General features: G+C 42.7%; 1 protein-coding gene across 1 annotated transcript in view; it reads left to right on the top strand.

Annotated features, from left to right (window-relative positions):
• Nucleotides 1-6,085: 6,085 nt before the first annotated feature.
• HIRA (histone cell cycle regulator) overlaps nt 6,086-22,711 on the top strand; it is a 43,102-nt gene continuing 26,476 nt past the window's right edge. Inside the window, exons 1-15 of the mRNA XM_088476655.1 lie at nt 6,086-6,422; nt 7,004-7,066; nt 8,040-8,150; nt 8,348-8,438; nt 9,231-9,325; nt 9,476-9,571; nt 9,746-9,906; nt 10,038-10,205; nt 10,380-10,493; nt 10,944-11,014; nt 11,645-11,750; nt 11,910-12,125; nt 14,252-14,337; nt 14,445-14,633; nt 18,026-18,184. Of these exons, the coding sequence (XP_088332781.1) occupies nt 6,386-6,422; nt 7,004-7,066; nt 8,040-8,150; nt 8,348-8,438; nt 9,231-9,325; nt 9,476-9,571; nt 9,746-9,906; nt 10,038-10,205; nt 10,380-10,493; nt 10,944-11,014; nt 11,645-11,750; nt 11,910-12,125; nt 14,252-14,337; nt 14,445-14,633; nt 18,026-18,184 (1,763 nt within the window). The 5' untranslated portion in view covers nt 6,086-6,385. The remainder of the gene's footprint in view (nt 6,423-7,003; nt 7,067-8,039; nt 8,151-8,347; nt 8,439-9,230; nt 9,326-9,475; nt 9,572-9,745; nt 9,907-10,037; nt 10,206-10,379; nt 10,494-10,943; nt 11,015-11,644; nt 11,751-11,909; nt 12,126-14,251; nt 14,338-14,444; nt 14,634-18,025; nt 18,185-22,711) is intronic.

Raw genomic sequence — 22,711 nt, 5'->3', positions numbered from 1 at the left:
TTTATGTGTAATATAAATATATATATAAATAAAAGTGTATATATATATATATATATATATATATATATATAAAGTATAAAAGTATAATAAATATATATATATTGTATAAATTGTACAGGGTATGTTGATTGTATTAGTAAGCGTGTCCTGACGAAGGGGCTGGTGCCACGAAACGTTGAAAGTCTTTAATACACTTCGTTGTTGAGCATCTTATACTGTGCCTTGAGTGCCGATCTTTTGCTTGGATTGTATATATATATATATATTAATGTTTAGAAACAGAAGGCACTCAGACTTTTGAGCTGCAAGGAAGGACAAGTTGATTTATACAAGGAGAGGAGGTTAAAACTTACCTAATTAGCCTCTTTTGAAAACTGTTTGAAAAGCTTCACCTACAAAATTAGTCTAAAGCCTAACAGTTAATCCTTATTGAAAGCTGATTTTAAAAGATTGTTAAACAGCTTCACATATTAAACTAGATTGTTACTTGAGGACGGTCTATTTTATAAACTTAATTTGAGAAGCCTGAGCCATCAATACCAAACACCCCTAAAGAAATCACGTGTTGGGTTATACCGTTTGTCGCTTACAGTGTTTCGAACTGGTCGACATCACAAACATTGTAACTCACAAGGGTGATGTTAATTCTGTATTATGTGAAAATGTTTTAGAAGTTTAGCTTTTAATGCAATTAAATTGATTTTAATCATATTTTATTATTGGAAAATTGGTTTGGGTGTACTATGGAGATGTTATAATAACATATTAATTATATCTTCAGACCTATGACATCACACAGTACATTTTGAAATTAAGGTTATTAATTTATATATTTTTTTTTCTATAGCTCCACCCCTAGTAGCTCCACCAGTTCCTGAACCTATTTTTCCTGAAAAATAGCCTTTGATATATGTGTACCTAAATATACAAGTGTATTTATATGTGTATCTGTATATGAATGTCTATGCATCTGTATATATGTACTTTGATTGTTTTTTTTATACATTTCTTTGTTCATCCGAGCAATAATGTATTACACATCATATATCATAAAACAAAATAAATAACAAATAGAACAAATCACATTAAGGGTAAAAATATATAAATAATACAATGTATTACCAGAAAAATATTTCCATCAAAAAATGGCACATAATATCCAAAGCATTCTAAATAAGGCAGAAACCCCCCCCCCCCAAGCAGAGAAAAAAAACAAAAATTCCAATAAAATAAAATAGGGGAAAAGATGTATCTTGATTTTGTATATACTGTAGATATATGTGAGCATGTACGTACCTATGTAAGTGTATCTGGTATCTTTGTATATAAGTGTCTTTATGTGTGTATGTATGTACTTATGAATATGTGTTTCTGGTAACTGTATATGGATACATGAGTGTCTGGCGGAAATGTAATGGAGTGCAACTTTAAAACCGTGCAGGTTTATGGCAAAAAACATGCGACTTTGCATTGGCTGGATGTACTAGAGTGCAAGAACGTGCAAAGTCACATGAAAGTTGGACCAAGCCTTCTTGTCTTGTACAAACTCGCATCCAGATGTTTTCCCATGTAAAACATACAACTTGCACAATGTAATAGAGAGCAAGTTAAAAACTTGCACAAGACTAGTTATAAAAAAATAATAATAAAAAAACAAAAACGCTAAATAATATACCTGCTTCAGGCTAGCGAATTTAGCCTGAGCAGCAGCATGTAGAGGAGTAACGTATACAGATCTGTGAGATCCGTGCAGGCTTCTGTGTGTACAAAGGGAATGAAAGTGTTAAAAAAATGACGTGAGGCCCCCCAAAAGCATAACCATAACTCTATGAGCCGGTCCTGGATGTGACAAAATGGGGAAAAAAACGTAGGGGTCCTTCCGTGTTTTCATCAACCAGCACCAGGCTCTCTGAGCCAGTCCTGGTTGTGGAAATATGTGGGACAAAATGAGTAGGGGTCCACCGTGTTATCCACAAACAGCACTGGGCTCTAACTTGCGGGGGTATAATGCCACAGCAGGTGGACACACTTGACGGGGTCTTACAGCCAAAAAAATGTACAACTACACACTAGTCTGCCCAGGCCGGGGATTCCTCGGAAAGTGAGATCCCCCAATATAGGGGTCCACCTTCCCGAGTATATCCCATGCTCAGGCTGATAGCCAAGGGCTATCCTCCGCAACCCTGAGCGGTGAGTCTGGAGTTGATTGTGTATAAAATCAATATTGTCCTTTATAGTGGGACTACTGGTCCCAGCAAGCTGAAATGAACATGTCGACACTTGGAGATCCGCAAGTGCCGACATCCTGGGACCTAAGGACCTGCTGGCACCTCTAGTCCCAATGTAAAGGAAATACTGAACAAAAGACATGACACACAAACACCGAATATTGTATTAGTTTAATACACATTCACCTGCACTCACACTATATACTCACCTACTCTACGGCGCTGGTCGGTCCTCTTCTCCAAGTAGGCACCCTGGGACTTGGCAAAATAGAAAAATTAAGTACGCATGTCCATGGATAATAGTACTGTACTCTAAATACAGTACTTCCCGAATGAAGCTTCAGCCACGGCTTTTCCCATATATATCTATGGGTGGACTATTCATTGCCTGAGAGAGGTGAGACCCACGATATCTCAGCCAATAAGCTCTTCACCCATAGACTTCAATGGTGGGAACCATCGGGTTATTCGAGTTCATTCCCACCATTGAAGTTTATGGGAGAAGCACTTATTGGCCTCTTTCAGCCAGTGAACAGTCCGCCCATAGATTTCTATGGGAAATGCCACATCTGAAGCCTCATTCGGTAAGTACTTTGCTTATAGGACAGTACTGGGTCTGTTGTACTCAGGATTTCATTTTATTATTTTTACAAAGATACTGGATGCCTACATGGACTGAAGAGGACCTAAACCAAGGGGTGGATTTTGTTTTTTTGTTTTACAGGCAAGACCATGGATTATACTGGAGAAGGGGACCAAGTAGGGGCAGGGAGTAAAGGTAAGTATTTACTGTGTGTGTGTAATATAGCCTGTAGGCTACAACGGCTAACACCATCTGATGTCATTAGCTGCAAATGCCAAGCTCCGGAATGTGGAATTCTCCACTTCAGCAGCCTCCATAGAAACCTATGAGGGCTATTTTTGCAGAGGGAAATATCGGAGATGTATGCTGCCGTTCCTCCATGTTACATCTAGCGAACTTACCCTTTGTAGGGATCCGGCGAAAACGTGCTTTCAGGGAGATTTTCCACCAAAACACATTGGTAGATATGTGCACTGCTTATCATTGCTGCCACATGTATCACCTCAGGGCATCAGGCGCGCACACAGGGGGGGTTTCCGAGTACCTAGAAGCTCCCCCTGCCCGCCGATCCATCGCCGCGCAGCTTAATAAGGGACCCGGCGGCAAATTTGTCCACTAACGCCAGTCGCGCGAGCCAATCATGGCTCACGGACCGGCATCCAATCAGGAGCGGCCACGTGGCCGCTTCTAATTGGCTGTTGGTCCACACGGCCGGCAACCAATCAATAGCGGCCACGTGACCGCTCCTAATTGGCTGTCGGTCAGCGCGGCCGGCGCACTATTCTAATGTGCCACCGGGGATCCTGAAGGGAAGGGTGCACACCACTGCGGCGAAGCGAGTCCTGAGAGAGCGGGGCTATGTGCAGAAATGCCGGTGAGGTGGCTGTGTGTACTGTGTGTATGCCGATGATGAAGGGGCTGTGTGTACTGTGTAAGCAGATGGTGTAGGGGCTGTATTACACAGCCCCTTCACCATCTGCATACACAGTATACACAGCCCCTCATTATCTGATCTGCATACACACGGCACCTTACATCTGCTCTGCATATACACTGTACACACAGCCTTTTCATCATCTGCATACACAGAACACACAGCCCCTCACTATCTGATCTGCATACACACAGAGCAGATGTAAGGTGCTGTGTGTATGCAGATCATTTAGTGAGGGGCTGTGTGCACTGTGTAGGCAGATGGTGAAGGTCTGTGTGTACAAATAGTGAGGGTCTGTGTACAAATGTTGAGGGGCTGTGTGTATAGGTAAGGGGAACAGAGTGCTGTGGCGATTGCTGAGGGGAGGGGTGGCGTGAGGTGAGTGGTGAGGGGAGAAGTGAGTGCTGCAGTGAGGGGAGGAGAGGTGAGTGGTCATGTGAGGAGGGGTGTGCTGCTGTGAGGAGAAGGTAGGTGTGAGGAGAGGTGAGTGCTGTGTGGAGGGGAGGTGTGAGGAGAGGTGAGTGCTGTGGGGAGGGGAGGTGTGAGGAGAGGTGAGTGCTGTGTGGAGGGGAGGTGTGAGGAGAGGTGAGTGCTGTGGGGAGGGGAGGTGTGAGGAGAAGTGAGTGCTGTGGGGAGGGGAGGTGTGAGGAGAGGTGAGGTGTGAGGAGAGGTGAGTGCTGTGGGGAGGGGAGGTGTGAGGAGAGGTGAGTGCTGTGGTGAGGGGTGAGAAGTGAGTGCTGTGGGGAGGGGAGGTGTGAGGAGAGGTGAGTGCTGTGGTGAGGGGAGGTGTGAGTGCTGTGGGGAGGGGAGGTGTGAGGAGAGGTGAATGCTATGGGGAGGGGAGGTGTGAGGAGAAGTGAGTGCTGTGTGGAGGGGAGGTGTGAGGAGAGGTGAGTGCTATGGGGAGGGGAGGTGTGAGAAGTGAGTGCTGTGGGGAGGGTAGGTGTGAGCATGAGGAGAGGTGTGGGCTGCAGTGAGGAAAGGTGTGCTGCTGCAAAGGGAGAGGAGCAGAGAGGGAGGAAAGAAGACTTCCAGAAGAAAAGAAGAAGAGCTGGCCAAGAATAGGAGGCGCTGCTGGCCAGGATGGACCTACAGCAAGAAGCTGAGGATCAAGAAGCTGAGGACCGGAGAGTGTTGCAGTGGTGGAAAGGAAAAGACCTAAACGAATCTCCCCACTGCAGCCTCTCCCAGCGCCATGTTAGGCGGCTTCGCCCACTTTCACTTATTTAATCCTCCTTAGACCACCGGGGTTGTTGGACACTAGGCCCGTGGTGGGCATATCCTGAGTGCATATAATAAGCTCTAAGCATAGCTCAGTCTCATACAATCAGATACAGGCAGTGCTCTCCTTGGGTAGTCAGTAATCCAAGCTTATTAATCCATTTCTGTGCCACTTTTCAGATGCATTTATTACATATTTTGTCAAGGCATCTGAAAGGTTGCACAGTAATGAATTAACAAGCTTGGATTATTGAGGAGGAGGAGGAGGAGTGCTGCCTGTATGTGTTTAGATTTTTGCCATTGGTTTTGTAACCAAGTATTGGAAACCCCCCTTTCAAAATCCTGCGTTTGCCACTGGGGCATGGTGCTGTCCGCATGGAGTTTCTGGGCCTGATCCAGAGGTGCACGCTAAGTGAAAGCAGCATGCAAGCGACTGGTGTTTTCTGTCTACACATGCGTCCAAGTTGCACGGCGCATGTGTCCTGATGGTTACAGGTACAAGCCACAGAACTAATTTAAACACAAAGATAGGCAATTTCAGTGGGCGTTTCTGGGTGATAATGGGGAGGGGGTTGGCTAGCCAGATGAAAGCATGTCCTTGTCAGTGACTGCAGCTTCTGTCGCAGTTGCACCGGTTTCGGCGGCCATGTTCAGGCAGACATTCTGCACCTCCATAAGACTAGTGCCATGTACGATGATGCGACTTAATACGCAAAATGGCAGATTAGCGCTGCAGCTGGTGGGTGTCTCTGTACGAATCCCATTGGCTGCGTCATTAGCATTAAGACATGGTCCTGCTGCGGAAAGAGATGCAGTCATGGCTGCAATAGTGTGCACCCCTGAATCAGGACCAATGCGCTCTCCACATGTTTATACATGAGCATACTAATAGGTGAATTAGCGTATAACCAAACAGCCAAGAGGTGCATTGTCTGACAGACTGGAAGTTTGCTGTGCATAGAGTAAAATATCTCCCCTTCCATCACACTTTAGATGAAATATCTAATATTTCCATTTCATTCACGTATTTTTCTTGAGGAGACACGTGACATATTTGTTTCTTGAGACGTGTGTCAGGAAATACGTGGAGCAGCTGGTAACAGCCTCCTGGGGGTATCAGGCTGTTGCCCTCAGGCTCTGCCCATTGTTCTCCCGTGTCAGTGGCGGCCGGTGACCCTCCTCCTCCCTGCGTGCGCTGTAACAAGGAACGCCTGCTCTCAGCTCCATGTTTCCAGTAGGACGATTTTAAACCTAACATCCCGCGGGCTTCCGGTCTCGGTGGTGCGGGTGCCGGAGCGGGATGGAGCGGCGCTGAGAAGCGGCTCCGCGGCGGGGACCAGCCTGCACAGAGAGCGGGGGAAAGCCCCGGTCCTCAATGGGCAACCGGAGCTGACAGCCTGCTCCGGGCACAGCGGGACAATGAAGCTCCTGAAACCCACCTGGGTTAATCACAATGGTGAGGGAGGAGCGGGCGGGATGGAGTGGACCCGGGGAGCCACAGCAGTTGGAGAGGTCTCCAATGGGAACAAGTTGTAACGGGCCAGTGTGTCAGCGGCCAGAGTTATGTAGTGATGCGAGTGCCCCTGGAAGCTGCCAGTGAGTGGTACCTGTGTGCGGCTCCCCTGGGAGCCACCATGGTAAGGGCGAGGTCAGACACGTAACACAGAGCAATCTAGGAGCAATGTTACACCTCTAGCAGCAGTGTCCCTAACTGCACGATGTGAGTTCAGCATGTGCTGCCCAAATACTGGACTGGAGAGACCTCCATAGTCACCGGCATATCAGGGGCATCTGCCTCCTCCTTTCTGACACCTGCTGAGGATGGTGCAGCGCCCTGTAGTGCTACTGATTACAGCTATCAGGATGCAAAGGAGCACTGATCAATATTTGTCTGACCCATATATTTTGCTGTGTTCCTAAACATCTTGCCTTGTATACATGCAGTAGGTTGAATTAATGTTTAGTTATTTATTAGCAGCTGTAATATTTGGAATGCTCTGCTTTATGTAAACAAAGCTGCTTTATTTTTATTTCTAGGCAAACCAATCTTTTCGGTGGACATTCATCCTGATGGTACAAAATTTGCTACCGGAGGACAAGGTGTGTTTTGTTGTAGAGGTGCAAAAGAAAATCTCAAGCTGTAGGTGTGCAGCATGTTTAGGATGCGTGTGTGTATATGTGTGTGTTTATAGCTTCAGACTACTTGCTATTATGTGTTTAACCATTTGGTAGACAACCTGTGGTTCTTTATATAGATCTACAATTTCCAGTATATCCTGCTGCTGCTGTTTTAGCCTGACTTATTCTTAGAGGTTCATCCTTTTTTTTTTTTTTGCTAAAATCATAAAGGACAGTAGACTGATCTGCTCCATTTTCCTTTTCAATCAAATTTATAGTGGATTTAGGTCCAACAAAATGTTTTTGTAATAGTCATTATGGACCTTCATTTATTTAGTGCCAGCATACTTTGCAGTGCTTTGCGTTTTGGGAACAAACACAATAACATATTAGAACTGTATTTATAAAACGGTTAGTGGGCCTGGCTTTGATGAGCCCCTAGAGGCTAATGCAGAGTTCAGTTTTACAGATGTATCTTGCTTGTTTTCACACTGTTCCTTGTCTGGAACTGAGCATATGCGATTATGGGAGATTCTGAATTCTACGCAACTCAGTCACTTCTCCACTTGTGGATGAAGGTATGTAACTGGCTGTTTGCAGGCTAAGTTTAGTGCCATCGTGTCTACAGATTTGTGTTTGCATAATTTCTGATAGATCTTTTGCACCAGGAATAGGGCTGGTGTAAGTACTCACTGATTATACTCAGTTTGGTACCTGTTATATTAACAGATAGTGGCGGTTGGCCTCCGAGATGCACCATTAGTTCCAATTACGCAGTGCAGGTGCAATTATGGCCGACTTGCTTTCAACTCCGCATTGACCCCTCAGTGTTTAAAGATCTAGAAGCTTTTTTAAACTGTATTTCAAACTACTGGCTTAAAAAATTTTTTGTAGCTGAAGCCCTAACAGCCCTTAAGCATCCAACAGTATCAGTTATCTATTTATTTGTTTCCAGGGCAAGATTCTGGAAAAGTTGTTATCTGGAATATGCCACCTGTTGCTAAGGAGGAAGATGAGAAGAATGAGAGTATTCCCAAGATGCTGTGCCAGATGGACAACCATTTAGGTACCAGACCACATCGCAAATAGCTGCTCTGGGGTTTCTCACCTCTTGGTTGAACAAGAGGCAAACTTTAAGATGGTGTCAAACAACCCAGGGATGGGGACTAGCGTTTGAAGAGTGGACACAGTATGAGCAGTTCGTTATCCTCGCCGTGCTGTCACTTTGGAATTGGATTAATCTTTGCGTACACTCTGTTTCAGCCTGTGTGAACTGCGTGCGATGGTCCAACAATGGAGCATATTTAGCGTCTGGAGGAGATGACAAACTCATCATGGTGTGGAAGAGATCAGGGTGAGCTGAGGACAACTGTCCACACTGCGCCTCGGCTTGTGCTGGAGTAAATTGACATGTCTCAATTAAGAGATTCTATTTGACAGCATGTATATTCTAGAAAATATGTCCATGTTGTGTGGCAAATATGAAGCAAAGTTTTATTTTTGTTGATATTCACATCTAGGGAGCCAGGTAGTATGTCACTAATCACCAGAAATCTTTAAAGCAGACAGAAAACTACTGTTTGCTTTGCAGTATTGTGATTGGCCATGTGGCCTGGCTGTAGTAGTGCTATCCCTGACCATAGAAGGTATCCCATGATTGCAGATGTCCGTCACTTGATAGTCTCACACCTGCTGCAAAGTGCCCCTAGTCAGTCATGATGAATCTACAAAGCAGTTGATTGTTTCAATCCCTTTTAATCCCTGTAGATAGATTTTATTTTTATTTTTTATTAGCCAAATTTATTTTATTGTTATATTAGCTGAATTGAATGCTTCTAACAACCTTCCTAATCAGTCTGATTTATAGATGAAGGTTCTGAACAAACATTAGGAATAAGGGGAGTTTGTAGTATGGAGAACACTGAGCAATGGTACTGACAGGAGGATTACTTTTAATATTGGAATAGTAGTACAGTATGTGTCAGATGCATTTCCCTTGGCCTATGTAAAGAAGAAACATGACGGATTATTGGATGAAATCCTAGGAGTTACAGTACCCAGAAATGATTAGTTAGTGTGCAGGATCTATGCTTTGATGTTTCCAGAAGTATATAGGAGGTTGTTCTACTTTGTGCTCATCTCTCAGGTACATCGGACCCAGTACTGTTTTTGGCTCCAGCAGCAAACTGGCGAATGTAGAGCAATGGCGCTGCCTCTCCATCCTCAGGAGTCATTCGGGAGGTGAGTACCTGATGTGAAAACATGGGTTGGTGCAGAAATGTCTTCCTAACTCCTGCAACATAAATTGCAATTTTCACATAAAATTAGGCCTTGATTTACCTTCATCTTAAATTTCTTAGCCGCCCCCCTCCCCTTCTTCTTTTATCTCAGATGTAATGGATGTGGCATGGTCTCCTCATGATGCTTGGCTGGCTTCCTGTAGTGTGGATAACACGGTGGTAATATGGAATGCTATGAAGTTCCCGGGTAGGTTGGAGGGTCCTTCTTCAGGCTATGCAGTGCTTTACAGTCCCACTTGTTATAATGATTATTTGAAGTCTTTTAAAAATATTAGCCTTATAAATGGTTGAAATGAATAATACTGCAATGTAAATATTTTTTAAAACTTATCTGACCAATAATCTGTCTCTAATCTTGTAGAGATCATAGCTACATTGAAGGGCCACTCTGGATTAGTGAAGGGACTGACCTGGGATCCCGTGGGGAAGTACATTGCTTCCCAAGCCGATGACCACAGTCTGAAAGTTTGGAGGACCATGGACTGGCAGCAAGAAACTAGTATCACCAAGCCCTTTGATGAGGTACAAGACATTTAACTTGTCTATCATAGAAGACTTTGAGGTTGGACAACTATTTCCCTTTCTGTAGTTTAAGATTGTCAGGCGTTTATTCTTATGTCAAACAGTATTTTTACACAATGCACTTTCCACAGTGTGGAGGGACTACCCATGTGTTGCGTCTTAGTTGGTCTCCTGATGGACATTACCTGGTATCTGCTCATGCAATGAACAACTCTGGGCCAACAGCGCAGATTATTGAGCGTGATGGCTGGAAAACCAACATGGACTTTGTGGGGCATCGAAAAGCTGTCACAGTTGTGGTGAGATCACCTTTGGTATTCCTTTTTGAAATGGAATGTTATATTCATCTGCAGTTTTTGTGTTTCTCTTGCCATATGCTTTACTACTTCTAATATTTAAAGTTTAGTATTTAAAAAAACAAAACAAAAGTAGTTTGCCTATTCTAAACCTCTTTCTTTGTATTGTTGTTCCAGAAATTCAACCCAAAAATCTTCAAAAAGAAACAAAAGAATGGGAGCTCCAGCAAGGCAAGCTGTCCTTACTGCTGCTGTGCGGTGGGAAGCAAGGATCGCTCGCTGTCTGTGTGGGTGAGTGAGTCTGTTTCCTTTTTGCAATGCAGTGCCCATATTATATTATGTATCTATATATGCATTTCAGGGCACCTCTGTTCCATTATTGAAATCATACTATTATGGGACTATTCTGTTGAGTACTATATCTTGCTTTACTTTCACTACAAAGTATTTTTCCTTTGCTTTTTTTTAGTCCACATTTTTTTTTTGCTGGTTATCTAGCTGCTATGTGTGTGTGTGTGTGTGTGTGTGTGTGTGTGTGTGTGTGTGTGTGTGTGTGTATATGTATAATATAATATATTTTATTTTTTTGTGTGTGTGCACGTCTTGGATTTGCAGAGACTGTTTCTAGGGCCTTGTATGACTGACAAGTCTATCTTTTATTGGAACAAGTTCTAGCATAACATCAGACCATTTTCTAATAATGTCTAATTTTTTGGGGGGTTTATATTTATTTTTTTGCAGCTCACCTGCCTTAAGAGACCTTTGGTGGTAATCCACGACCTGTTTGACAAATCTATTATGGACATCTCATGGTACTGCATATACTCAATTATGTTTTATTTGTTTTTTTGCATTCAATTTTTTAACAGCAAACTTGAACAGTTAAACATTTTTTTTCTTTCTATGCCTAACTGCTTATTATTCTACCATTGCATTGGGCAGTTTGGAAGAGCAGAGTTTTATTGTTTTATTCACATTAAATGTGTGATACATTGACATTAGTATATCACATTTTGTTTTAGCTTTCACTTTCTTAAATTGTTATAGTTTGCCTTATACATATATTAAGCAAATAAATAAAGGCTACGTTTTATACCATTTAACAGGATTTCAGTTATGACCCTTTAATAGTAAAATCTGTGATAGCCCAATAAAATAATACTTTTTCTTTCGTTTTTTTTGTCTAAATGGTAGATGAGTGCAGATGGTGATGATGGTGTTTATTTACTCCATGTGTAACACTGCTGAGTACAGGAGTGAGACTTTTGCCTTTCCAGTTATTGCTGCCCCAAGGGTTTAATTCACAGAAGAAGCTCTAGAGAAATGACAGAAGCTTTTATCCTGCCACTGTGTTCTGTGCATCACCACTCCCAATCCTTGTTTTCCTTCCCCATCATTGTTATACCGCAAATGGCAAAAGCTGTGCTCTGCTTGCTTTCCAGGACTCTGAATGGCCTGGGCATATTGGTATGTTCCATGGATGGATCAGTAGCTTACTTGGATTTTTCACAGGATGAGCTGGGTGACCCACTAAGCGAGGAGGAGAAGGTACTGTGAGACTCCTCCTTTTTGCATATCCTGTATTTTGACAATATGTTACAGCTGGTAACAGTGTATATAATATAACCTCTGTTGTTTTAAATGTTGCAATTTCATCACGCTACTTCATATGCGTTATTTTACTTCCATATTGTTATGCAATTACAGAATAATATCCATCAAAGCACTTATGGGAAAAGTCTAGCCATCACGACGGAGTCCCAGCTGCCCAATACCATCATAGAAAATCCTGAAATGCTTAAGTTTCAACAAAGGCAACAGCCAAACCTGGATGGAGAACATGGGGCTGCTGCTCACAGAGATGCCCCAGCTCCAAAAGTGGCCAGTATGGTAAATGGTGAGAGCCTAGAGGACATCAGGAAGGTATGAAGATGCCACTTAGTGTCAGCATTTGTTTGGACTTGGTTATTTTTCACTAACTGCAAATGTTTTCTGTTTGGAGAGTGCACTTACTAATAACTTGATTATTCTTCAACAATAAGGGAGTTTATAACCCCCATATATGCTGCCTGCTTCTAGCCTTCCACTAATCTTGATTTTCTGTGAACTTTTAATGCAGGTCATTCCTATATTGGAGGTCTTGTAGTAATGAAAGTATGTCATAGGAATTTTTCTGTCCTAAAATTCATGGTCTTTACAGAGCTGGAAGCCTGCAGAATTAGTTTCCTCCCTCTTATTTGCATACTTGAGCAACTGGCAGGTCCAAATGTAAATAAAGGGAGGAGACATAAGTAAAATGAGACCTTTCTAGAATGCTTTGGATGCATAGTATATAGTTTTGCATACTTTTCATTGATTTTTAAATTTAAATACTTGACATACAGGTTTTAAGCATAAACAAACATATTCTGATGGTTTTTCAGTACAGAAAAATTGGAAATATGATTGTAAAATAACACAACTGAAAATACAATATAAAATGTGAATAGGGGGGCAATATGACAAAGTAAATGGGAATGTGACGAAGGAAAAACTGGATTCTACTGAAGCAAAAAAATGTATGTAAAGACCTTCTGAGATCTAATATCCTAAAGATAACCTGCTGGGATTATCTAAAGTAATAAATGCTTAATGTCTATGTATTAGATTTTTATATAAAAGTTTTTAGTTGCGATTCATCAATAGATGCACTTATATTATTTACTAAATATCTTCATTAGGAAAACAAATTGTGGCATGTGGAGGGTATGACACAAACATAATAGAAAACCTAATTAAAATCTGCATCTGTTTCTTCTCCGTAATTTCAAATTTGCATTGTGTAAATCGGACATAGGCCCTCATTCAGAGCCGTACGCTGTGAGCAGAGCGCACGCTCTGAATGAGGGCCGCCCTCCATAAAAATGGAGCGTCCTCCTGGACGCTCGTATAGCTGTGGGTCACCACCCACAGCCTATACGAGCGTGCAGTTTGATGGCCGCGATGGTCGTGACCATCGCGACCATCGAAACTGCGAGCCGGAGCCTGCGGTTGAGGTTTTCAACCGCAAGCTCCGGAGTGATTTTGGCTCTATCAGAGCCAAAATCACTCCCACTGACATCACTAGTGATGTCAGTGGGCCGGCTTCTGACGGGAGGCGTTCCCGTGGGAACGCCCCCGTCAGGGAGGCACGCCCCCGGCACGCCCACCAAAGGGGGCGTGCTGTCAATCAACATCGACAGCACGCCCCCTTTGATCAGACACAACGAGCGAAGGACTTTCCTTCGCTCGTCGCGTATGGCGCATGCGCACGACGGAGCTCCCTCCATCGTGCGCATGCTCAGTGCAGAACATCGACCCACTTGCGAGCGGACAGCCGCTCGCGAGTGGGTCTGAATCAGGGCCATAATTAAGACTTGCTTTAGCATCCAACAATCTTGGGGACATTGTTAGACACTGGGTTCGAGAAGCGGGCACTGGAATAAGCACATGTAGTTAACATAACTGAAGCAGCACCCGCCTGTAAGCCCTCACAACTCCACAGGATCTGTTGTTGTTTAGTGCTTCTGGAATAGGCATGACATTTCATAAGGAAGATTTTACTTTATTTTATTCACATTTTACACTGGCGCCTCAGTTATTTTTAGCGTTGATTCCGTGCTTTCATGGAGCCAGACTGCTGATCCCAGGGGGCAATTCAATTGTTTGTAAGCGGCTATTTGTTTTGTGACCCGACAGAGCAATTCAATTGTTGCTCTGTTCGGTGCGATAGCCGTTGGCATTTCTGCTCGCATCCTCAGGAAGGTGTGAGCAAAAATGTGCAATAAACACGTGCTTAGGGCGCCCAAACAGCAGTTTGGGTGCCCTAACCAGGACTTTAGACGGGGTTAGCCGTTTTACACAGCTAAAACCGGTCTAATAGGGCCCGGTGACTGATAATTAATAGACTCCCAAAACAATTGAATTGTATCACTGAGTGCACATTCCCAAAACAATTGATTTGCCCCCTTTGACTGCAGTCCTGCTGGAAGATATATTTGCATTGGTATTAATTTTTATGTTTGCTGCAGAATCTTTTAAAGAAACAAGTTGAAACGCGGACAGCAGATGGTCGACGTAGGATCACCCCATTGTGCATTGCCCAGCTGGACACTGGGTACGTATGTGTTGTAGCTAGAGTTTGTCTAGTTCATCAGATGTCACAAAACTGAATCCTGTTGATTTTATAAGGCTCACTTTGATTATTCAAATATACCATTGCAGGGACTTTTCTACAGCGTTTTTCAATAGTATACCAATATCTGGGTCACTGGCAGGGTCTATGCTTTCCTCTCAAAGCAACCAGCAGCTCATATCTCTGGACTCAAACACTACCAGCTCAATGGGGGCAAAGTCCAGCCTGGAACCTACAGGAAATGCAAAACCAGCAGAAGAGACTGCCAATAAAGAGGGGTAATGTATAATTGAATATCCTTGTTTTATGTAAAGTAGGTGTTTGTAGTGTTTAGATAGATATAATAATAAGATACTAATATTGTCGACAGTGGTAATACAGTACAGGCCAGGGATATGTGAGTTTTAAACTAATATTGGTATAACAGGTGTGAGGATTAGCAACATTGGGCATTATTTACAGGGGAATACATGAGTGGAATCATGTTTTACATTTATTCAATTACTGTACTGTCAGATCCTCTAAACAGTAACTAATAAGTAAGTGATCAAGTGACAGAAGCAGTCACTCTACATATCTTATTTTTGTTACAGGAATTAAATTATTCCTCAACAGTTTAAAGACTATTTCTGTCCACAGAAGAGTACGGCAAAATAATATATTACTCCAATTACTACGTATTGCCGCTGTCACCCATGACTGTAATTATCTGATGCTGCCATCGCCCACTACACTGCAATAATTATCAGTTTTTAAACTTTTTCCTTATTCTTTGCAAGAAAGCAAAGATAAAAAAAACCGGCTTTTTGAGGCACACATTAAACAGAATTATTTAATCAAAATTAGTGATTGTAATTTTAAAATATAATTTAAATGGATGCTACCCCTTAAATTAGTCCCAAGGTCTCAAAGTTTGGGGTACATCAAAAAGTATAAATATATGAAACAAGTATTACATGTTAATGGGTTCTGCGAAGTATTTAAATAATTTCCCTAGTTATTTATTCAAAGGGCTGTTATTTATACTTCACCCCTTAGGGAAATCGTCTAAACCCACTCAGGGTACCTCCTAATTAGATTCAAATTGTATATTCATCAATCACATCTCATGTGTGAGCATATCTAGTTAGAATGTAAAAAAAATTCTCAAATCAATATGCAAACAGAGAACATATGTTTGATAATGACATATATAATTGATATGTTTCACTTGAACTACTGGCAACTATATGTCCTCTGTTGTATATTGATTTAGGAATATATAATATGGTCAGCAAAAATCCATATGACTACAGTAAACCGTATATTTAGTTGCATCAAAAACTTACATAGTACAAATGATGGAGTAGGGATATATTTATTGCAAGTACCTGTATTTAAGTAAATGGTACTAATACTTTCTCTAGCAACACACCATGCTCTTCTCAGTTGCTTGAACAGAGTAAATATGGCCAAAGGGAGTCTGTTGTCATCAACTGGGCAGTTGTTCTAAAGGATGCCAGTTTACAGTGTTGGGAGGCAGTAACTTTCCATCTCCGACTTTAGGGTCGGTGGTCCCTTTCAGAAGCAAAGGTACCAATAAATATCCTCAAAACTTTGGCTGTACTAAGAGCTCTTGTTCAAGCTCAGTTGGTTCTCCGCAGCAGGCAAGTCCGCATCCAATTAGACAAGTCAACCAAAGTGGCCTACATTAATCACCAGGGTTGGAATGCAGAGGAATATGTTCCAGCAATTTTGGTGGTTTACATCCCAGTTATCGAGAATTGGGAAGCAGATTACCTAAATTGCCACTGGATACATCTGGGGAAGTGGTCTCTCCCACCATGAAGTATTTTTACAGTTGGTGAACAGATGAGGACTGCTGGAAGTGGACATAATGCTATTTAGATTGACCCATAAACTACCTTTTTATGGGTCAAGTGCACAAGATTCAAATGCACTCAAAGTTGACCACCTTAGCCTATTCCCGCTTGACCAGAGCTCCTAAATTAGGGACCATTCCTACATCAAGACTTCTCTTATTGGGATTTAATGGTTTGGATGTTGAGGCCATGATCCTCTTAGTCAAAAGTCTTTCTAAACCTGTAATCAAACCAATGATTCGAGCAAGAAAGCCTGTCTATTCTTGGAATTATCACAGAATTTGGAAAGTGTGTGTGTCCTGGTGTAAGAAACAGGTTCACAGTTTGGTTTACCCAGGTTACTTTTTACAGACTGAAAGAAAATAGATGAGGCTGAAACTTGAGAAAGAATAAACTTCTCCCGTTATCCAATCCAAAGAAAGTTGGCTAACATTCCTGCAGTCCAGACCTTCTTGCAAGGAGTAATGCAAATACAACCTCAGCATGTTCCGCCAGTTCCTCCTTTGGACCTCAATTTAGTCCTTTCGGCCTAACAAGTCTGTCCTCTGAACTAGACCCTCTTATTGTCCAAAAGTGGTGTTCTGTTTCCATATCAATCAAGATATAGTTATTGCTACTCTGTTTTAGGAATCCAGTCCAAGTGAAGAACTTTCTACTTCATCATAGTATGTGGTTCATGCTTTAAAAATTTCCATCAAAAGATTAGAACTGATAAAGAATGAGTCTTTTTATCCTATATGATATGACCAGAGAGGTTGGCTGGCCTCAAAACAAACAATGGCCATATTGATTAAGGCGACTATACTCCAGGCGTATGTTTCATAGAGAGTGTCAGTGTCTGATTGCTTAGAGGAGCACTGTATGCATTCAGTGGGGGCCTTTTGGGCGGCCTGACATGGGGCTTTGGTGGAGTAGCTTTTCAGGGTGGCTACTTGGTCCTCTGTTCATACCTTTTACTAAGTTCTACAGGTTTATTGTTCTTAAGGCGCTATCTATGGGTTGCTGAAGCATAGGGTCCCTCTCCTTAATTACCGCTTTGGGAAATCGCCACTGTAGCAATGTCCATTAGCTAGGATGCAGGAGAAACTAGTCTTTTTTTGGGAATTGCTTGTTAAATCCCTTTTTCTGAATCCAGCTGGGGGACACTATGATCCTACCATTTCGCCATTATTCCTTTTATTGTGGATGACTGTTTGTTCATAACTGTGCTTGGCTAGTTGAACCGAGCTCCTATTGGCTGCTAGACGCAGGTGGGATGTTAAGGGGAGGGGTTTCAATTCCAAACAATTATCGTTTCAAGATGTGCCAAACTCCCCAGTGGAATCCTCTACATCCCAAGGTAGCAGTGTCCCCCAGCTAGATTCAGAGGAGGATTTAAAGTTTAGTTTCCAAAAATCCTATTTATTTTTTGTTGTTCTCACCATAAGATGGCGTGTGATAATGTACACAGTCCATTGGAGAGCAACAATCTCATTGTTTGTACTAGAAATACTTGCTGATGCTGTCAATACTGAGATGTGAGCAAGTGTAGTGTTCCCCCTATAATTGGTGGTTGCCAGTCATGTTTTTGTTTTGACTGCTTAATTTGTTGATTACGGTATAACATTTTCAAGTAGGCTACTTTATTGAGTGAGGGTAATGTAAAACCTTTCAGTAGATCTACTTTGATAAATACGATCAGGAAAGTAAAGTGGATCACACTGTGGCTTTTATTACATTAAGGTCTTCACGTTATGCAAAGCACCAAAAAACTTCAGAATGTTCGTGTAAGAAAAATAAACATTGTATTCTTCAACCATCCCTTTTAGTGGAAGCACTTCCACCGTTACGCCTTCGGCCCCCACAACTGTGTCTGCTCAGCATAAAATTGAACCCATGAAAGCACTTGACTCTCGATTCACTGAGCGATCAAAAGCAACCTCAGGGACAACAGGAGTTCCGCACATAAACCAGACTGCTGCAGACAGGTATTTACTGCAATATTATTATTTTTTTTCTTTAAAATGTGTTGAGTTTAGTTCTATAATACATTAAATGGAAATCTATTTTCAAAAGAAAAAAAAAAAGAATTATCTGAATTACAGAAGCATCCTCAATTCTATTTTTCGGTTATTGAGAATTAAAAAATCTGTACAAAGGGAAATTGGCATTTTACATTCAGTCACAACTTATTTTTATCAGTTAAATGCTATGTGTATCCTTTGTTGAGTATCTCATATGGTACTCCTTTTTTATGATGGGTAGTTCTAAAACTTATTTACTTTTATCATTCATCCATATATGGGCTCTGGAATACATGGGTCTAGGCTCAGCTGGAGCTTATTCACTATACATACGTCTATTGAGATATAGAGTTTTAATGTACCTTCCGGACCTGGGTGATATTGGCAGAAATAGTACTGCTGCCAGTATCTCCTCCCACTGCCTGCTTCTACCTTGGTACTGTGGGCATGATTCAGAGATGGACGCAGTGCCAATATTTATGCAGTTTGCTGTCGGCAATTGTGTACGGAATTGCTAACACTTGAGAGAGGGTTTGCGATCCCTGTGGATTTGACCTAAAGTGATCATAAAGAGGGGCCATCGCAAATACAATGTTTCAGAGGCCATGTTTATTTAGTTGCATTAGAGGAGAGTAGCTAGAGTTACTCTAGGCTACTGCAAATGTCGATGGTGCGACCAGTGTTGTCGATGTTTGTAAACAATCTCCCATCGCGAAAAGCACAGACCACGCAGCCTGAAAGTGGGGGTCTCACCGCTCGTTCATTCCATTGCACCGTCCCTCAAAGTTAAACTGAGATTAGCATTTGCATATTCCTGCAATCGCTATGCGGGTACGGCTAAATTTATCAACCATCTCTGAATCAGGCCCTGTCTCCAGGGAGGACTAACTCACTTCTGCCGAATACAGTGATCGGGCTTTGGCTGAGCAGCTATTAGATCTTTTGTTACTAAATTTTGCTTTTCTGTGCCCAAAGATGGTAGTTTTCTATAGAAGGTGCTGTACTACTTGACCCTTCTGTAGATGCAGAATTGAGAGGTCCTCGGTGTTCCACTAAAAGTAGATGTGAGCTCCTGCCCCTTTTTATATTCTCTCCATGCATGGAGCTTCAGTTAAATCGAAGTGCTTAGGGCAGTATCCGCAGGCACCTCTGGCTGTAATCTTCCACTCCTAAAATTAATTGCATCAAACGCTTCCAAATAAATGGATTGCGCTATGGAGGCTTTGCTGCAGGTAAGTTTCCTCTGTTATGTAGTACATGAGGCTGTGTACTTTTAACTAGGCATACCTATTTATCTGGAACACCGCTGAAATGGCATAAGCAGTCTGTGTGAAATTGTTGGACTATCCTAGAGAGGTGCCTTCCCCTTATCCTCTTGCCAAATCCAGCTCGGCCTCAGAGCCTTGCAGAATCGATGCAGGGCCTGGTATGAATTTCTTTCTCATAAGAAAGCATGTTACAATCTGCTTCTGTTCCCAAACCTCTTATTGTTTTACTTTATACGTAGCCAAAAGGGGACAACAGCGCCTTACAAAGTACATAAACAGGAACAATATGATCAAAACAAGGAATTAAAGTGACTTGCAGAACAAAACATTGCTGCACATCGACAAGGTTGATAAACCTTGCTTTATCAGCAGTCATAAGACTAAAATAAGCACAAGAATTCTGCTTTGCTTCGGTTCTGGGAGTCAGAACTTTGAGAATTCCTCTGGTCTAGAAGAGATTTTCTAGACGACAAGTTGAGGACAACCTATGAGATGTATGGGCGGGCTCAATAGTCAGGATTATGAAGAGTAGTTTGATTTATCAGTTTAAAAGAAAAAAATAAACGTAATTTTTTTTTTCCTCCTCAATTGGAGTTGCATTGTGAATCTTTCACCAGACCTGATGGAAATTTCTCATATTTTGCAGACTCTGGGCCAAATGTAATAGGGTGTCAGTTTTGGTAAATTGCGAGTTTGGTGCTAAACTCGCAATTTTTCACAACTCTCCAATGTAATATGGTGTCTGTTCACTAAAACTCGCATTTTTCAGAGTTACTAAAACTCCCCATTCTCAAACTCGCATCCAGATGTTTTCACATTGAAAACAATCAACTCGCCCAATGTAATAGGGTGTCAGTTTCAGACTCGCCAAAAAAAGATAACTAAAAGTCCCCAAATAATAGACCTGCTTCAGGCTTGCGAGTATATCCTGAGCAGGTCAGATTAACGCAGAAACATGCACATATCCATAAGATATGTACATGTTTCTGTGTGTACTTATGTAAAATGTTTTTAAATATTTTTTTTTTTTATATATGCACCCCCTCCCCAAAAGCCTTACCAGCCCCGGGCTTTATAAAGCCTGTTCTGGTTCTAAAAATACAGGGGCCAAAATGCATAGGAGGCCCCTATATATTAAGAACCAGCACAGGGCTTTGTTGAGCTGGTTCTGGAAAATCAGGGGACAAACGAGTAGGGGTCCCCTGAAAATTCCAGAACCAGCACCGAACTCTTTCTAGCGGGGGGATAATGCCACAGCCAGGGAAAACCTTTCACCGGTTTTCCCTGCCAAAGCATTATCCCTGACCGCTAGTCAGCCCAGGCCGGGGATCCCTGGGGAGTTGGGGACCCCCCCAATAAAGGGGCCCACCTCTCCAGGGCACCCCAGGCCTAGACTGATAGCCCGGGGCTATCCCCGACACCCTAGGGCAGTGGGTGCCGGGTTGATAGTGTTAGTGTTGTGTGTTAAATTAAGGGCTAAATATTGTCTTTAGTTGTAGAACCACAAGTGCCAGCAAGCCTCTCCCGCATGCTGGTATTTGGAGAACCACAAATACCAGCATGCGGGGCATTACGGGCCCGCTGGCACTTGTAGTTCCACAACTAAAGAAATACATAAATAAACAAACACACACCGTGAATGTAAAATTTTAATAAAACATACATTCACACTCACACATACTCACCTAGTATCCAAAGTAATCCATAGGGGTACCTGAAAAAAAAATCCATACTCACCTCTCCTATGCGTCGATCGCGTCCTCTTGTCCAAGTAGGCAATCCAGGGGTTAAAACAACAAACCGAAAACCCCCCGATCCATGCCGGACACAGCAAAGGTATGTGTGTACACATACCTTTGCTCCGTGTAAATGACCGGGGCACACGTGTGCCCCGTCATTGAAGGTGCCGCCAGCCAATCAGGGAGCATCTCCGTCGGAGCAGCTCCCTGATTGGCTGAATTTGGTCAGCCTGTGTCTCCCATAGACTTCTATGGTGAGAATTCCCCATTGAAGTCTATGCAGGGAGCCGCTATATCGTAACTGCAAGCTTAATTGAAGTTAATCTTGTGGTTACATCAATGATACAATGTCGCGACATTGTATCAGTGATGTAACCGCAAGATTAACCTGAGTTAACCTTGCGGCTACGATGTGGTGGTTCCCACCATAGACTTCAATAGGGTTTTCTCACCATTGAAGTCAATGTGAGACACAGGCTGGTCGCATTCAGCTAATCAGGGAGCTGCTCCGACGGAGATGCTCCCTGATTGGCTGGTGGTCCCTTCAATGACTGGGCATATGTGTGCCCTGGTCATTTACACGGAGCAAAGGTATGTGTACACACATACCTTTGCTGTGTCCGGCATGGATCGGGTCTTTTTTGCGTGGATTTTTTTTTTTAACCCCTGGAATGCCTACTTGGACAAGTGGACGCGATCTACGCATAGGAGAGGTGAGTATGGATTTTTTTTTTTTTTTCAGGTACCCCTATGGATTACTTCAGATACTAGGCGAGTATGTGTGAGTGTGAATGTATGTTTTATTAAAATTTTACATTCACGGTGTGTGTTTGTTTATTTACGTATTTCTTTAGTTGTGGAACTACAAGTGCCAGCATACCCGTAATGCCCCGCATGCTGATATTTGTGGTTCTCCAAATACCAGCATGCAGGGAGGCTTGCTGGTACTTGTGGTTCTACAACTAAAGACAATATGGAAACTTTGATTTTACACAAATCACTAACACTATCAACCCGGCACCCACTGCCCTATGGTGCCGGGGATACTCCCCGACTATCAGTCTAGGCCTGGGGTGCCCTGGAGAGGGGTGCCCCTTTATTGGGGGGGTCCCCAACTCCCCAGGGATCCCCGGCCTGGGCTGACTAGCGGTCAGGGATAATGCTTTGGCTGGGGAAACCGGTGAAAGGTTTTCCCTGGCTGTGGCATTATCCCCCCGCTAGAAAGAGTTCGGTGCTGGTTTTGGAATTTTCAGGGGACCCCTACTCGTTTTGTCCCCTGATTTTCCAGAACCAGGACCAGCTCAACAAAGCCCTGTGCTGGTTCTTAATATACAGGGGCCCCCTACGCATTTTGGCCCCTGTATTTTTAGAACCAGAACAGGCTTTATAAAGCCCGGTGCTGGTTATGCCTTTGGGGAGGGGGTGCGCGTTTTTTTTTTTAAACAGACAGAAGCCATCACGGATCTCACTGATCTGTGATGGCT

This window comes from Taudactylus pleione, unplaced genomic scaffold (assembly GCF_031769625.1).
Source record: "Taudactylus pleione unplaced genomic scaffold, aTauple2 ptg000191l, whole genome shotgun sequence".
NCBI classification, from domain to species: Eukaryota; Metazoa; Chordata; class Amphibia; order Anura; family Myobatrachidae; genus Taudactylus; species Taudactylus pleione.
Note: the sequence above shows the minus strand (reverse complement) of the source record. Positions and strands in the feature narration are given on the sequence as shown.